General features: G+C 34.5%; 1 protein-coding gene across 3 annotated transcripts in view; it reads right to left on the bottom strand.

Annotated features, from left to right (window-relative positions):
• Clbn (Nuclear export mediator factor NEMF homolog Clbn) overlaps positions 1-17,287 on the bottom strand; it is a 54,994-nt gene that overhangs the window by 29,609 nt on the left and 8,098 nt on the right. For all 3 annotated transcript variants that reach the window (XM_069832605.1, XM_069832606.1, XM_069832607.1), the window contains exons 4-7: positions 16,189-16,325; positions 11,816-11,979; positions 9,470-9,673; positions 2,695-2,981 (exon numbers count right to left, since the gene is read on the bottom strand). In XM_069832605.1, coding sequence (XP_069688706.1) covers positions 2,695-2,981; positions 9,470-9,673; positions 11,816-11,979; positions 16,189-16,325 — 792 coding nt within the window. The remainder of the gene's footprint in view (positions 1-2,694; positions 2,982-9,469; positions 9,674-11,815; positions 11,980-16,188; positions 16,326-17,287) is intronic.

Below are 17,287 nucleotides of genomic sequence, written 5' to 3'. Positions count from 1 at the left end.
TTTTTATATTTCCATTTCGTACAATATTCTGGTCACGAGACATAATCATTCGTCTTTTCGGGATTTACTTCCAAACCGATCGCTTTACTTGCTTCAAGTAAAATTTCCGTTTTTTCACCTTTACTACAGAATATGCAATGTTTCATACATTTTCGCAGTGATTTGCTTTAAAATTATTGATTTTGAATACTAATATCGTTACATTTTGATTATTATAAGGTTAGTTTACTATATAAAATATTGACTTTATTTTTAATCTTAGGATGGGGGTACCAGACTGAACATTATTTTATACTTTATTAGTTTCTCTTACTTTTTTGTTCGTATATTTTATATTTAAGATTCTTTAGGTGAATTATATATTCTTATATTTGTAAATGAGTTTTATATTAATAATTTATTTTCTTTGTGTATGAATATATGGCAAAATGGCAAAAACCTTCTACGGGAAAAAATAGTAGTTGATAACAAAATAATAGAACAAGTGACAGATTTAGTATATTTAGGAAGTCATGTTTCTTTGTATAATTATCAAAAAGACATAAATAAAAATATATTGAAATATAATCAATTAAATGGTATCTTGAGAAGAAACTTTGGAAAACAAATGCGAAAAGAGGTCCAAATCTGATTTTACAACATAATATCAAAACCAGCTCTGTTATGGCAGTGAATGTTGGAAACTGTGGCAAAAGGAAATAAATAGAATCAACGCATCACAAATGAGATTTCTATGATCACTGACAGGAGTTATCTTGCGGGACCACATTAGGAGCGAAGTGGGAAGTTGAGAAGATGATCACAGACGTCCAACATTATCAACGTAAATGGAGAAATCACCTTCTTAGGATGCCCGAATATCGTTTACCAAAGAGATTATTGTATTACCATCCACGAGGACAAAGAGATTTAGGCAGACCTCACTGACGTTGGATGGACCAATTTCATTTGTAGTTCACAGATGGAAAACAATCCAAAACTGTGATATTAGCAGAAGAAGAAGAAGTATGAATATATTTAGTGAAGCATGGATCGTTGAATATGAAAGAACATTTCATAAGAAATATCCGAATTTCAAAATAACTTAAGATTGGCTGTTCAAGCAGGAGGCCACTGTTGAAGAATGGGACCATCTTGATTAACAGGTCCTTGATGACTTGATTATCAGCATGCCAAGATGTATTACAGCATTGATTACTGATTGTTTTATTAAGGGGGACAAAACCAGTCGACAACAAAATTTTCTAATTTTTTTCTAATTTCATGCAACAAGGTACGCACTAAACATAATACAACATTTTATCAATTTTTCTTTTTAACTGCTATCTAGAGGTACTTTTTAGTTCCCCATCCCCACCCAAAAGAGCGAGAGAGAGAGAGAGAGAGAGAGAGAGAGAAATCCTAATTAAATGATGGTAACATTATTTTCATTATGTTTTAAAAATACTGAAAAATGGAACATAAATTAATATATCTGTTAAAGAAACATGTTTTAGATACTCAAATCGAGTAACAATTAGTTTTGCTAGCTTGCCTGTGACAGTGTCATCAGCTGTTTCAATTCTAATAAAAGCAAGGCAATAATGTTCATATCCGATCATTAGGGAGCGGATTTTTATGTGCTAAAAAATTTAAATATATTTATTTTTTATGTGCTAAAAAGTACGAAAATATTTGCTAAAAATAAAATATATATATTTTTTTAAATATGACAAAAATACCTTACTTAGCTTGGAAAAAAAAAGTTACTAGGTACTGACCAACCACACTTGAGTGCTAGTAGTTGGCCGAGAATTTCAGTGAACAAACACATTCTGGAATTTGTCCCTTAGTAATTGTGCTTCTGAACCTGGTAGCGAGTCTAGTTTAATTTTCACGGCACGCACCTCCCTGTTTCAGACAACAGGCTTTTGGATGTTTCGAGTTTTTTTTATGGTGTCACACAAAACGCTTAGATTTGCTAATAGGAAAGCCAAATCGTTTTTTAAACAACCATCTTTCAGTATATCTTGAAGGATATCGATTGACGAAGCCGATAACAGGGAATCACAACAAGACGTATTGCCTTACTTGATGGACATGAGCAAGAGGTGAGAGATTTGTTTAAATTAAATAATGTTCATATTCGAGCTCTTATCTGTTGTGTTTCACAAACAAAGCGTTGAATGAAATCATCTTCAGCAACAATAAACATTTCTAATTATGTGTTGCACGATCTCTCCTCCTTGTCCATGTTAATTTATTCTCTAATAATAACACTGATATGCTGCCTAGCAGTTCTCAGAACTTGAGGCGATACTATTACAAAAATGGATCACGGATACACCACACAGCCCTTAGAAACACGAAGCAACCAAGAATTCTTAAAAAGATAACGTACTTCTGAGTTACATAATTGATTTAGCTTTAAAATGTTAAAACGTTCTTGTAAAAAAATTATTTAAGTAAAAAACTCCAAGATTTATGTGTTTATAATAGATTTCCTGAAAATATGTATTTACATAATTTTTTTGTGAAAATATGTGTTTTTATGTGAAATAAAATTCGGGTTTTAAACTTGAATCTTCATGTTCGGAATTTTTAACTTTGTTAATTGTGTTTTATGACACGCAAAAATAATATTTAATTACATAATAATCCGCTCCTTAGTGATCATGTCACTTTCTACTCCTATTCGCTATGCAAACAGCATACCTGAGCATCATAGTGATGTGGTTTATCTCCAGCTTCAGGCCCTTAATGCTGGAAGCCACAGGATCTCCTTTAGCTTGTGCTTCCTTTATGAGGTTCTGGATGTCAGGCCACGGCAGCTGATTGGCTAGAGCACTGCGCACTGCAAGGATGGCGTTGTCCACAAGCTGCTGGTTCCGAGAGATCAGCTCAGCACGCTGCTTGTCAGTTTCCTGAGTGCGCTCCAGGGCTTCCAGTCTCTGGTCATGATCCTTACGCACATTCGCAAGTTTCTTCATAGCTTCCCTTTCCTTGAACAATGTAAAGGCACACAAGATTTCAATACTAATTCAGACTTTTGGTACACTTTTAGTCAAGTGGCCAGAGAATCAACTTGTCATACCGACGACCAAGGGTGTAGTCGTAAATAAAAAAAATACCAGGATGTTTCGAGAAAAGTTTTATAGTATTATGTATATAATAAATATAAATAAGGAAAAGCCCCGACAAGAGCTCTTCAAGGAACCATGTATTTACAGGAACTGTGTATTAGGAGGATATTTTGACTTATATACAGTACCTATTATCATTTTCCCATTGAATTACATCATTGATGAACAGTAGTACAGTATTATTCCATTATGTAATAATATGTCAAAGATATTTACAGTACAGGTATGATTTCTTTCTACAAAAAGTCGTTCATAGTTGTTTTCCTGGCATGTGAACCCTTACAATTACATTTTCCAGAAGATTTAAATATGAGTTTAGGCTGACATATCATTAGAATAAGAGATTTTTATTTAACACTTACTGTAATGACCATGAGAATCAGAGTCAAAGAGAATGCAATAAACCAAACAAACTGACCAGCAAAAATTTCCAGAATTATGGCCGACTGTGGTAGGGTGTTTGTGAAAGAATATGTAGGAAAAGGGCAGGGTATTGTAACCATATGTAGGTTTGAGTGTGCAGGTAAATACTGTATTATTATTATTATTATTATTATTATTATTATTATTATTATTACTACTACTACTTACTTACTTACAAATGGCTTTTAAGAAACCCGAAGCTTCATTGCCGCCCTCACATAAGCCCGCCATCGGTCCCTATCCTGTGCAAGATTAATCCAGTCTCTATCATCATATCCCATCTCCCTCAAATCCATTTTAATATTATCCTCCCATCTACGTCTCGGCCTCCCCAAAGGTCTTTTTCGCTCCGGTCTCCCAACTAATACTCTATATGCATTTCTGGATTCGCCCATACGTGCTACACGCCCTGCCCATCTCAAACGTCTGGATTTAATGTTCCTAATTATGTCAGGTGAAGAATACAATGCGTGCAGTTCTGCGTTGTGTAACTTTCTCCATTCTCCTGTAACTTCATCCCGCTTAGCCCCAAATATTTTCCTAAGCACCTTATTCTCAAACACCCTTAACCTATGTTCCTCTCTCAGAGTGAGAGTCCAAGTTTCACAACCATACAGAACAACCGGTAATATAACTGTTTTATAAATTCTAACTTTCAGATTTTTTGACAGCAGACTAGATGATAAAAGTGTCTCAACCGAATAATAACATGCATTTCCCATATTTATTCTGTGTTTAATTTCCTCCCGAGTGTCATTTATATTTGTTACTGTTGCTCCAAGATATTTGAATTTTTCCACCCCTTCGAAGGATAAATCTCCAATTTTTATATTTCCATTTCGTACAATATTCTGGTCACGAGACATAATCATATACTTTGTCTTTTCGGGATTTACTTCCAAACCGATCGCTTTACTTGCTTCAAGTAAAATTTCCGTGCTTTCCCTAATCATTTGTGGATTTTCTCCTAACATATTCACGTCATCCGCATAGACAAGAAGCTGATGTAACCCGTTCAATTCCAAACCCTGCCTGTTATCCTGAACTTTCCTAATGGCACATTCTAAAGCGAAGTTAAAAAGTAAAGGTGATAGTGCATCTCCCTGCTTTAGCCCGCAGTGAATTGGAAAAGCATCAGATAGAAACTGACCTATACGGACTCTGCTGTATGTTTCACTGAGACACATTTTAATTAATCGAACTAGTTTCTTGGGAATACCAAATTCAATAAGAATATCATATAATACTTCCCTCTTAACTGAGTCATATGCCTATTATTATTATTATTATTATTATTATTATTATTATTACTACTACTACTACTACTATCAGCGCTTTTTTTCAGCAGGAACGGTCCGGAATGCATTCTGGTAAACTTTTTGTCATTACAAATTCCATATTTTATAAGCGAAATTTAAAATTAAAATTGCCGCCACTGCCGAGTCCAAGAGTTTTACATTTTTTCATTATTATCGTTGGTGAAAAGTAACTCATGCAATCTAGTGCTGCCATCTTCCGTTATTGATCCTGAAACTATAGCTCGAAATCGCAAAATTTCCGTTATGCTTAAAATCGATGAGCTCCATTTGGAACTTATTGTAGTATAAGGTATGTAGGCCTAATATTTTTAAACCTACGTTTTTGTTGTATAATGTGATCGAGTGATAGAGTTCCGGTAAACTTTGTTTCCAGAAAAAAAGCACTCAATAATAACAATAATAATAATAATAATAATAATAATAATAATAATAATAATACTTACTTACTTACAAATGGCTTTTAAGGAACCCGAAGGTTCATTGCCGTCCTCACATAAGCCCGCCATCGGTCCCTATCCTGTGCAAGATTAATCCAGTCTCTATCATCATACCCCACCTCCCTCAAATCCATTTTAATATTATCCTCCCATCTACGTCTCGGCCTCCCTAAAGGTCTTTTTCCCTCCGGTCTCCCAACTAATACTCTATATGCATTTCTGGATTCGCCCATACGTGCTACATGCCCTGCCCATATCAAACGTCTGGATTTTAAGTTCCTAATTATGTTAGGTGAAGAATACAATGTGTGCAGTTCTGTGTTGTGTAACTTTCTCCATTCTCCTGTAACTTCATCCCTCTTAGCCCCAAATATTTTCCTAAGCACCTTATTCTCAAACACCCTTAACCTATGTTCCTCTCTGAAAGTGAGAGTCCAAGTTTCACAACCATACAGAACAACCGGTAATATAACTGTTTTATAAATTCTAACTTTCAGATTTTTGGTCAGCAGACTGGATGATAAGAGCTTCTCAACCGAATAATAACAAACAAATAATAATAATAATAATAATAATAATAATAATAATATTATTATTATTATTATTATTATTATTATTATTATTATTATTATTAGCGCCACTCTAATTATACATATTACTAAACCATATTCATAAAATACAAAGTTGAGTAAGACGCAAGTAAGAAAATTATTAATTTAAAAATAAAAAATAAAGAAGCAGGATATTCCCAAGTTACAGAAAAAAATACTGTAGCGGTACCCTAGCATGCCCTGGTATGACTACACCTCTGCCCATGACCTAAGTTCAAAACGTCAGTTAATTTCAATTGAAATACATAGTGAAAAGGACAGTGTTTGGGTGTTCTAAGGCAAACTTCATGTAAAAAAAAATGCAAAATGTAAAACGTGAATTAAACAAGTAATTGGAAATACCAACATACATGAAACTATATTTCATGTCATACACAAATTCAGGAAACAAATATCAAATAATGTGACAGTTCTAAATGGTATTGTAGTACAGTTTGTATGGGATAGTATTTGGTGCTGAAAACTGTTGGCAAGAAAGAAAGAAAATACAGAAAGCAATGCCACTGGGTGCATCCATATAATGAAATAAACTTTAGGTAAAGTTGTTACATAATGCAAAGGAATTAAGTCAACATGAATTATACATCCTTGAATGAATAGAAATTTAAGGTATTTTCTCTCTAATCTGTTACAGTGTCAGTCCTCCTTAGGGCCAAGCACTGCTTAGTGAGACTTTACAAGGAAACTGTTAATGAACTCATGGCGAAACCTGCCCCTTCAAACTGCACACATACTCCTAGTTTGATCTCCACAGTAGACAGAAAAATACTGGAAGTGCATATAACTGTAAGAGTATAAGAATCAACTTGTAATGTTACGTTACATGAAAAACAACAGTGACTAATTATAGAGAAACTCTGTCACGTGACACACAAGATGAGGTTGTGCACTCAACATACCGAGTTATATGAATGACCACTATATTTATTCAAGGCAGGGGCTACTCAGCTATTCGATAATCTTTTATTAAGCTTTAATTTCGCAATTTTAAGGTGAGTATGGGCAGCCAATTTCTTGCATTTGTTTACCTACAAAGAAGATGTAATAATATGTTCAGTTTGAGGGGAAGTTTCGACATGGACCAGAGTGCTGCATTGGAGTTAAATCACTCGCTTGAACTTGGTCGAGTGTCGCACCCTCAAGTGAGATAATCTGTCGTGATACGCTCGTAATAAATAGAAGCACAGTACAAGGTCATCTCACCGACATGTCTTATCTTGTATGGAAGGCGACAGATAAGATACACATATGTTTTGCTCACACGGTAAAAATAAGGCTTTATTTTCTGCGTTTATGACAAACGTTTAATAGAACAGTCAATGGAACGTACCAAAACAGGAACATGAAGTTATAAATAAAATAGTATGAAAAACTTCGATATACAGTTATTATTGCTAATTAATAATTATTCAATATTTGATTTACCACATATATAATATGATAAGTCCATACATAGTGTTCTGCCTATACGAGGCCTGTCTAAAAAGTATCCGACCTTAAATTTTCCCGCGCAAAGTAGTGATTCTAAGGCGGCGCCACTGTGCACGGTGGAAGGAGGAACCATAATGCGCATGCTTGAATTTTTTCACCGCATTCGCTTGTGCCAGTCACTGGCTGGTGGTCGCCAAGTAAAGTGCTGTTCTAAGTGTTTGTCGGATTTAGTTTTCTCGCAAGATGACTGAACGAATTGAGCAAAAATACTGCATCAAATTTTGTCAAAAGCTTGGTGATTCTCAAAGTCAAACAATTCGTAAGATTCAGCAGGTGTTTGGGGAAGATGCGATGGGTGTAACACAAATTAAGGAGTGGTTCAACCAATTCAAAGATGGCCGCACATCAGCGTTGTGGCAGGCCCCAAACTGCTCGGAGTGCAGCTGTTGTTGAGAGGGTGCGAAATTTTGTGATGGCAGATCGTCGTTTGACCGTGCGGGAGATTGCCGAAGAGGTTGGACTGAGTAAAGATTCTGCACATGCAATTTTTCGTGATGATTTGAACATGAACCGAGTGGCTGCGAAATTCGTGCCCAAGTTGTTGTCCCCGGAACAAAAAGACCTCCGTCGTGACGTTGCACAGGACTTTCTGGACACCGCCAACACTGATCCTGGGTTTCTGAACACCGTGATAACTGGAGATGAGTCATGGGTGTACGGGTACGACCCAGAAACAAAAAGATAGTCGTCGCAATGGAAGCATCCCGAGTCTCCAAGGCCAAAGAAAGCGCGGCAGGTGCGAAGCAAAATCAAGGTGATGCTGACTGTTTTCTTTGATGTCCGTGGAATTGTGCATCACGAATACGCACCGGAAGGACAAACTGTGACAAATGAGTACTATCACGATGTTCTCTGGCGACTCCGTGATGCAGTTCGGCGCAAAAGACCAGACATGTGGACGGCGAACAACTGGCACTTGCATCACGACAATGCCCCCGCACATTCATCCCAATTGATTCACACTTTCATGGCCAAACATGGAATTACAACCGTTCGCCAACCTCCCTACTCTCCAGACCTGGCTCCTTGCGACTTCTGGTTGTTTCCAAAATTGAAGACACCACTGAAAGGATCCCGTTTTGAGAGTAGAGAAGAGATAATGCGGAACGCGACGACGGAGCTGAACACCATTCCAAAAGAAGACTTCCAGAGATGTTTCCGGCAGTGGAAGGATCGGTGGGCTAAGTGTGTGCAAGCACAAGAGGCCTACTTTGAAGGGGATTAGGGTCCCAACCCCATCAGGTATTTGAAATACTTTTTCTGGCTAAAGGTCGGATACTTTTTAGACAGGCCTCGTATACTGCGACAATGTAGAAACGTTTTACAAAATATTATTGATATAGCGGTAGATTAATAACAATATTAGTACAGAGATAACGTCACAGAAAATATAATAAAACGAATAATCATGCTGCACAACTGTTACAGACGCAAAGATTGATACACTAATTATTAGAGATTATTATTATTATTATTATTATTATTATTATTATTATTACTAGAAAACTTGCATTATCATGATTGTGTTCTCCATTTATAATAATTACATTTACATCCAATAACATCTATCAGATGTGGCAAAAACAAAATCACTCCTGTGTGGAAAAAAAAAAAAAAATTACCTACAACATTTATATTACATTTTAGAGAAAGTTTTATAGTTGTACTATGGAGAGGTTAGTTAAACACTGCAAAGTTTTGAAATGATAAACATCTATGATGTTACTACACAGTTCATCACTGTAACAAGAACGAATGTCTAACGCTCGGCTTATACCATTCGAGGATTTATCGCTCGTAACAATTTTACCTATCATGCATGTGCGCTACCTGTCGGATTATGCTATGAACTACTGCGAAAACGTCCGATGCAGACCTCTGACATGGACATATTAAAAGTTCTCTTATCAAAGCATGTTTGAATCATTCCTTTCATTTAATAGCAGATGTAACGTACCAAATAGAAGTTCATGAATTAGTTCTTACTTAATTACAAATAACAGCACAGAGATCTGTAAGCCTCAATTGACTCCTACAAAGAAAAACAGACTAAGAGTAATTCACACCTGATGCAGAGCTTTCATATCAATCTTCTGACTCTCAAATGTAGAGAAGAACTCATCTACAGCCATGTCAAAGCTGTCAAATTCACGGAAAGGTAGCCCAGCATGTTGTGCAAATATCATTGGATGAAACTCTTGGTTTGTGAAAAAATCTTCCTCTCCCCCATCTGGAAGTGGTCGTTTCTCTCTTTTCTGTATGATGTAGCCCTGGGCAGGCAAAAAAATGGCGAATTTATTGTAGTGATATTTTCTTATAGGCAAATGTAAACAAACTAAAAATACATTTCTGAAAGTCATTAAAATGGATACAAGCCCAAATACACATCAAACTTTATGTATTACATGTATGCATAATACTGGGTGAATAGATTATACAGAAACAGCAACATATTAACTTGGGTCTCGACCAAATCACTCAAAGACACTGGTTATGCAGAGGGCAGAGTTACCACATTGAGTTTTCTCTTTAATCTATTCACCTAGAATTTTTCTTGCATTAAGAAGACATACCATGATGAACGCAATTAATGTAATAACATTCTATTTATGATTTTATATATAACAAAATTAAATAAAAGCAAGGATAAATCAAGAATTAGAGAATCCGAAATGAAATTTACGAGAAAAACTGCGCGCACAATATACTTGGTCAGATTATAAGAGAATTGAAGAAATTCTAAACGAATTAAAAGTCACCCCAGTTTTAAATAAAATTGAGGAATACAAAAATAATTGTAAATAATTGATTTTATGGCGATCTTACTCGTGTTAATTGTGTAAGCATGTGCGGCTTACAGCTGTTTTGGTGCTTCTTCACACCATCCTCAGAGCCTACTAGATCTCGGCGTCATCTCGAACTTCACTGCCTGTTGTGTGGGTGCGTTCGATTGTTGAAAAGTGTACATAAAACCAAAAACTTAACACACTAGAACAATATGAAATATACATACACACTAAAACACACCCTGATCAAATTCTCAACACACAGATCAATTTCAGAACACACACACTATCTGACACCACATTTCAACACTTTTCAACAATCGAACGCACTCACACAACAGGCAGCAAAGTTCGAGATGATGCCGAGATCTAGTAGGCTCTGAGGATGGTGTGAAGAAGCACCGAAACAGCTGTAAGCCGCACATGCTTACACAATTAACACGAGTAAAATCGCCATAAAATCAATTATTTATATTCAAGTGTTAAAAGTAGTGTATGAAAGATTCAACATGGAAAAATAATTGGTTTGCACGTGTCCAATGGATCTCACAAGAATGTCTCCCTAGAATAATGAAATATTATCAACTGAAGGAATAAGACAAGGAAGACCATTATTGAGACTGGAATGGATTAACCAAAGGTCTTATATCCATGTACAAAAGCATTCATTGGTATTCAAAGAAAAATTTATATCGTTTTCAGGGTACTTTAGGAAATGTGGTACAGTACAGAAGAAGTCTTCTCCAGAGATTAATTCTAAAAAGAAAAAAAAAATCTACGATTGGTATGGTATTTTCATTTCATTATTTCGTTTTAGTTGTTTTTAAATTATTCATATACTTTTATTTTATTACATTAATAAGAATAACACACTGAACTAGTAAACTTACTGCACTTTATATGCTGTACCACGGTCTTAATTATTATCCATGAATGTTTTCATTGTCACCATCTACATATAGGGCCTACATCTATATACTGTATTAAAAAAACATCAAATGTAGATATAAAATTTTAAATTGAATCTCATTAAAACATTTAACTACACATTTTTAATTCAAATTAAATTAAATGAGTTAGGCTTATTGCATGTGGGCAATATCTTAGAGAAATTCATTCATTCATACTGTTCTGCACAAGGACAGGTCTTTCACTCCAAACCCAGAATTCTTCAGTCTTTCCTATTTTCTGCCTTCGTCTTAGAAAATGAGTAAAAATTTGGTGACAGTCACCCATACTTATAGAGTCATCTCTGACATGTAAGACATATTCTAAAATTTATTCTAAATAGAGTTTATCCAAAACCTAGACAAACAAGCTGAATGCTATTACAATTACACAATAGTAAAATTTACAATGCCTTCTGTATATCAATAAATCTTTCATTTCCCAATTGAAGTCCTCGTAAGACAACAATAATTCAAGTTGATACAGCCTTCTACCAGAAATACTAATGAATGCTTCTGTACTATCACAAGATCAGGGGAGAGAAGGGGAATCGTGTCATTAAATTGTTATTCATCTATCTAGCAGATGATGTTTCTGCCATAAGTTGTCTTCTTTCAATACTTCATTGGACTCATAGCTTATTCAAAGAACATACGAATATATTTGCCTGTAACTCACTTTTGACTGCTGTTCCAAGGCCTGATTCATTATCTTGTCAGCTTCAGAGAGAGCTTCCAGAAGTTTTGGTATGTCTTCAGAAATATTAAAATCTTTGCCAATCTTGCATCCTGCTGGAAATCCTGCTCTTAGTAATGCATGTTCTACTAAGGCAGGACCATATTCTGAAAAATAAATCAAAGTTTATATACATCAATGTCATTTCACTGTGTTAAATGGATTGTTTTATGTTACACAAATGCAGATGCGATTAATAAATATCACGAATTAAACCCTACGAGACAATTATTTTTCATTATTTTAGGCCAAAACATCATTCACAATTCTTCACTAATTTTAGAGTTTTAAAACTAGGTATAATTTTCGAATAATGCACTAACTCAATGACGCAATACAAAATCTTAACGAGGACCTTCAATCTATATCTGCATGGGCCAGAAAATTTGGTTTGACTCTCAATGCAAGAAAATCCTAGCAGGACATCAACGACTACTATGCAATATTACTCCTGCTCTTCCAGTCAAGTTAAACGACACAATAATCCCTTTTGCTTCCTGTGTTAAAAACCTTGGAGTTTACTTTGATACGCATTTAAACTGGAATAACCAAGTAACCCATATTACCAAAAAAGTGCTTTCCATGCTACATTCCTTAAACAGCATTCGAAAATTCCTTCCGCTATCACTTAAGAAAATACTAGTGGAAACACTAGTAATGCCCCACTTCGATTATTGTGATTTTCTACTGACCGACCTCAATGTCAACCAGTCGCAAAAATTACGTGTTCATAATTCTTGTGTTCACTTCGTCTGCGATGTCCGTCGCGCTGACCACATTACCCCATCCTTCCAAACTCTAAACTCGCTACGGCTTAACGAATGTAGAAATTTTCATTCTCTTGTTCTCCTTTTCCAAGTCCTTCACACCTCTACACCTACCTACCTTGCCTCCCATTTCAGTTACCTGTCATCATATCATAATCTCTTCACACGCACACAAAATAGCTGCATACTAGCCATACCAACACATAAGACATCATCGTATTCATCATCATACACAATCTCGCTCTCGCGCTTGTGGAATACCCTACCCAGTGACATCAGAGACTGTCGGAATTTAGTAGCGTTCAAAAGCAAGCTTATTAAGCATTTTCTTACTGCGTAGAGTAGGTTTAATTTTTACTTAATCAATAAAAGAAATGCTTCTCTCTTCTTAACTTTTACAATAAACTGTCTAGCTTTTATTAATCAGTTAATCTTTTAATACTTTGATTTTTATTGTATTTATAAATTTAATATTAATTATAATTGTAATTGTATTCTTAATATTGTAGTTATAATCCCCTGGGGAAGAGAAGGCCTGGTGGCCTTATCTCTACCAGGTTAAATAAATAAATAAATAAATAAATAAATCAATCAATCAATACTGGTACTTCATATATCATTTTGCAAATACTGTATAGCCTACTCTCACGATTTAATCAAACTAAACTCATCTATGTGACATAACCACATTATTTTTCGTATTACACAAATACAGCATTGTTGAGTTACTAATGGGGGGTTGAGGGGGGCGGGGAGAACGAAAGCAAAGTTGCAGAAAATGGATTGTATTTTAACAGCTAATAAACAAATATTAATTGACAAACTAAATGCATGAAATACTTTCGGTAACTGTCTAAATAAATATTCTTACTAAACAAATAAAACTGAAACTTGTTCATTCATTCGTTCATTCATTGTTAACACATATTTTTACTCTTACAAGATGATTACCACATATGTTGATTTAGTTTTTGTCTTCTGAGATCTTCACGTTTTAATTTCATAATATAGGCCTAGTTTGTAATCTAAAAACCGACTTTTGTAGATTATCTTCAACTTCTACCATCACAACTTGATTGTCCGCAAATATTGTGGTATTTAGTATGTTGTTCCTACCTATTTTTATTCCTGGAAGTTAAGATAACTCTCATTCTTCAATAATTAAATTCAGGTAATTATTATGAAGGGTAATGGAGAGAGCCCCTAACATTATCTTAGTTCTTGATTTATTTCAGACGTTGTTATCCAATGCTCAGCTATCTTAGAAATGAAGTCATCAGCTGATGTACGTATGTGTAAATTTATTGTGGTCTACTTTAACTTTTATCATTGCTGTTTTACAAATACTTATTGCATTTATCAGATTTGTAGGAATTTGTCTATTTTCAAAGATTATACAAAACATATTATGTAATGCTCATAACAAATTGTAATTTTTTTTAAATTCCTCTACATACTTTTAGAGTAAAAGCTCATGAAGTGTGTTGCATCATCATAATAACCATCCAACCCAATTCAATTATATTTTGAGTTTATTTATTTTATTATTTTATTTATTGGTTATTTTACGATGCTTTCAACTTCTATGGTTATCTAACATCTGACTGAGATTAAGGTGACTATTACACTCTTACTACGTCATATTACTTTTGACCAATAAAACGGTACGAAAGGACGTATTTCAACCAATCATGGCTGCTTATCGTACAATTTTATCGCGTCCCTAGCATTTGTTTAATTTTATCGCGTCCCTAGCATTTGTTTCTTTGTTTGCCAACATTTGAAACTGCGCTGGTCTGGACGTCAAAAATATATATAATTACAAATCACTCCAGTCGATGCACAGCAGTTTCAAATATGACTCGCATTGGCATTCAAGAACAAGAATTAATAAAAATCACTGATCATACCTATGCATCTTCTGAAATCCGATTTACAAACAAATGAAGAGCACCATTCGGAAATCCTGAACAAGTTGAATACACCATGTAGGCCTAAATCAACGAGTTCCACTTCTATTACGCACACGTCCAATATAACATCAATTGAACCACCAACCACATTCAAATTTTAAAATTGTACATTCAATAATTATTCCTTTTAAAATTATTCATTCGGAAATCCTGAATAAGTTGAATACACCATGTAGGCCTAAATCAACGAGTTCCACTTCTATTATGCACAAGTCCAATATAACATCAATTGAACCACCAACCACATTCAAATTTGAAAATTGTACATTCAATAATTAGTCCTTTTAAAATTATTCATGTTTATTTTTTGTCCTTATACTGCTTGTTTGAGGCTTGAAAGTAATGTAATTTTCCCTAAGATAGGTTACTAGCCTTATCGTTAGGTAGTCCAGTAGTGGGGCTGCCACTTTTAGCCTCTGGACAGGATATACTCTTTTAGACCGAAAAAGGAATGAAGAAATTTTAGAACAATTAGAAGTAGAGTCAGTAGAAGAAAAAATCAGCAGATACAAATTCAATTGGCTAGATCATGTAAGAAGAATGGAAAATTCAAGAATCCCAAAAATTATGATGCAGTATAAACCTAGAGGACATCATCGACCAGGAAGACCTTTAAGAAGACTGCTAGATGGGGCCGAAACAGGTCTACAGAGGCCTAATTCGTGAAGGATGATGATGATGTTTATTTTTTATGTCATCGTCGTTAAATAAAACTTTTCTAGCACTTGTGTATATTAGTTAGGTTATGTTATAGCTTCTGCTATATGATATTATGGACAGTCACGTATCAGAGATTGTTTAATATTAAGATTTATTGAAAATCATCTATCAAGTGACGTTGATTACTGGGATTCGGATAATTGAAGTGGAATGCAACTGTCTTAATAAAAATGAAACTGAATCAACAAAGCCTTCTTGACTAGTAACAGGCCACAGAGTTCAATGATGATTCCATAGTTGGCACAACTGATACCGGTAACAAGAAAACATCATCATAAAACACTACTGCCATCTAGCGTAATGTTGAGATGGTACAATAATACATTTGAAGACAGTTGTATTTTCGTAAGCCAATTAATATTTTATTGTACACTTTGTTACTTCTAATCTTTATATAGTCTACTTTCTTCTAATCGTGTAATAGTCAATTAAATCCCACTCGAGTTTTGATTTTCTCTAGATAAATCAAAACCTCTAGTGAGATTATTGTTGATAATGCTAGCAAAGTGAATCCAGGGTCAACGCCGAACGTTACCCAGCATTTGCTCGTAATGGGTTGAGGGAAACCCCTGGAAAAAAACATCAACCAGGATTTGAACCCAGGCCCGCTCATTTCATGGTCAGGGCTGCTAACCATTACTTCACAGCGGTAGACATTTTGAGTTCATGTTTCCTGCTTGTTTCCTCTGGTATTAGTGGACAAATTCTGTACGTCTGATCAATTACATTTCGTGGTGTAAAACAAGAAGTAACTTCTTGACTTGCAACTTAATTCTCATAATGAAGTTTATGTTGATTCATCCACTACATAAAGTAATAATTGTACAAGAGAAAATTTGTAAATCTTCTTACAAACCTGACTGAGGTATAAGAACCTTCTTGAGAGCATCCCCATCTTTGGCCGCAGATAGTATGCTGTGCAGTTTTTCTGCTGATAGTAGACCTTCACGTTGGTGGGCCCTATCTGAAGGATACTTCTCACGAACTGCAAATCTAAAAAAAAATAATACCAGTAGTAGTAGTAATAATAATAATAATAATAATAATAATAATAATAATAATAATAATAATAATAATAATAATGAAGATAACCTAAATTCAGAATTGTATAAATATGCAGGAGATCTATTTCAAGAAAGATTACTAAGATTTCTAAACAGAATATACCTGACTGCCACTTTACCGGAAGAATGGAAAAATAGTGTAATTATTCCCATATATAAAACAGGAGATAAACAGAATGTTGAAAACTATAGAGGGATTAGTATCCTCAACACATGTTATAAGATATTTAGTAGGATTTTAAATGAAAAATTAAAAAAACATGCTGAAACTTTCCTTCTGGAGTGTCAAAATGGCTTTAGAAAAGGAAGATCATGTGTAGATCCATTATTTAGTATGAAACTATTGTTAGAAAAAAGAAGAGAATTTAATTTAGAAACCCATATGGCTTTTATTGATTTTGTGAAAGCTTTTGATAAAGTCCGAAGAGACCTTTTATTCGACATATTACAAGAAAAAAATATTCCAAATTTGCTATTGCAAAATATAATAGAAATCTACACAGACAGCAAAATAAGTGTCAAAATAAATAACTGTATATCCGAAAGAAAATTAGTTAATAATGGAGTTCGACAAGGTTGTCCACTATCACCAACTTTATTTAATATTTATATAAATGAAATTATTTTAAAATGGAACCAAATCTACACATCAGGAATCAAAATAACCAGTGCTCTAACATTAAATACCTTACTCTATGCCGATGATCAAGTCATAATTTCCAATTCAGAGGATAATTTACAAAGAGGATTGTATACATTAAATAAAATATTAAAAGATTTTGGGATGGAAATTTCAGCACAAAAATCAAAAGTAATGGCATTTTTAGGACAAGACCCAGTCAGAAGTAAGATAATACACAATAACCAATGCCTCGAACAAGTGCAAAATTT

This window comes from Periplaneta americana, chromosome 8 (genome assembly GCF_040183065.1).
Source record: "Periplaneta americana isolate PAMFEO1 chromosome 8, P.americana_PAMFEO1_priV1, whole genome shotgun sequence".
NCBI classification, from domain to species: Eukaryota; Metazoa; Arthropoda; class Insecta; order Blattodea; family Blattidae; genus Periplaneta; species Periplaneta americana.
Note: the sequence above shows the minus strand (reverse complement) of the source record. Positions and strands in the feature narration are given on the sequence as shown.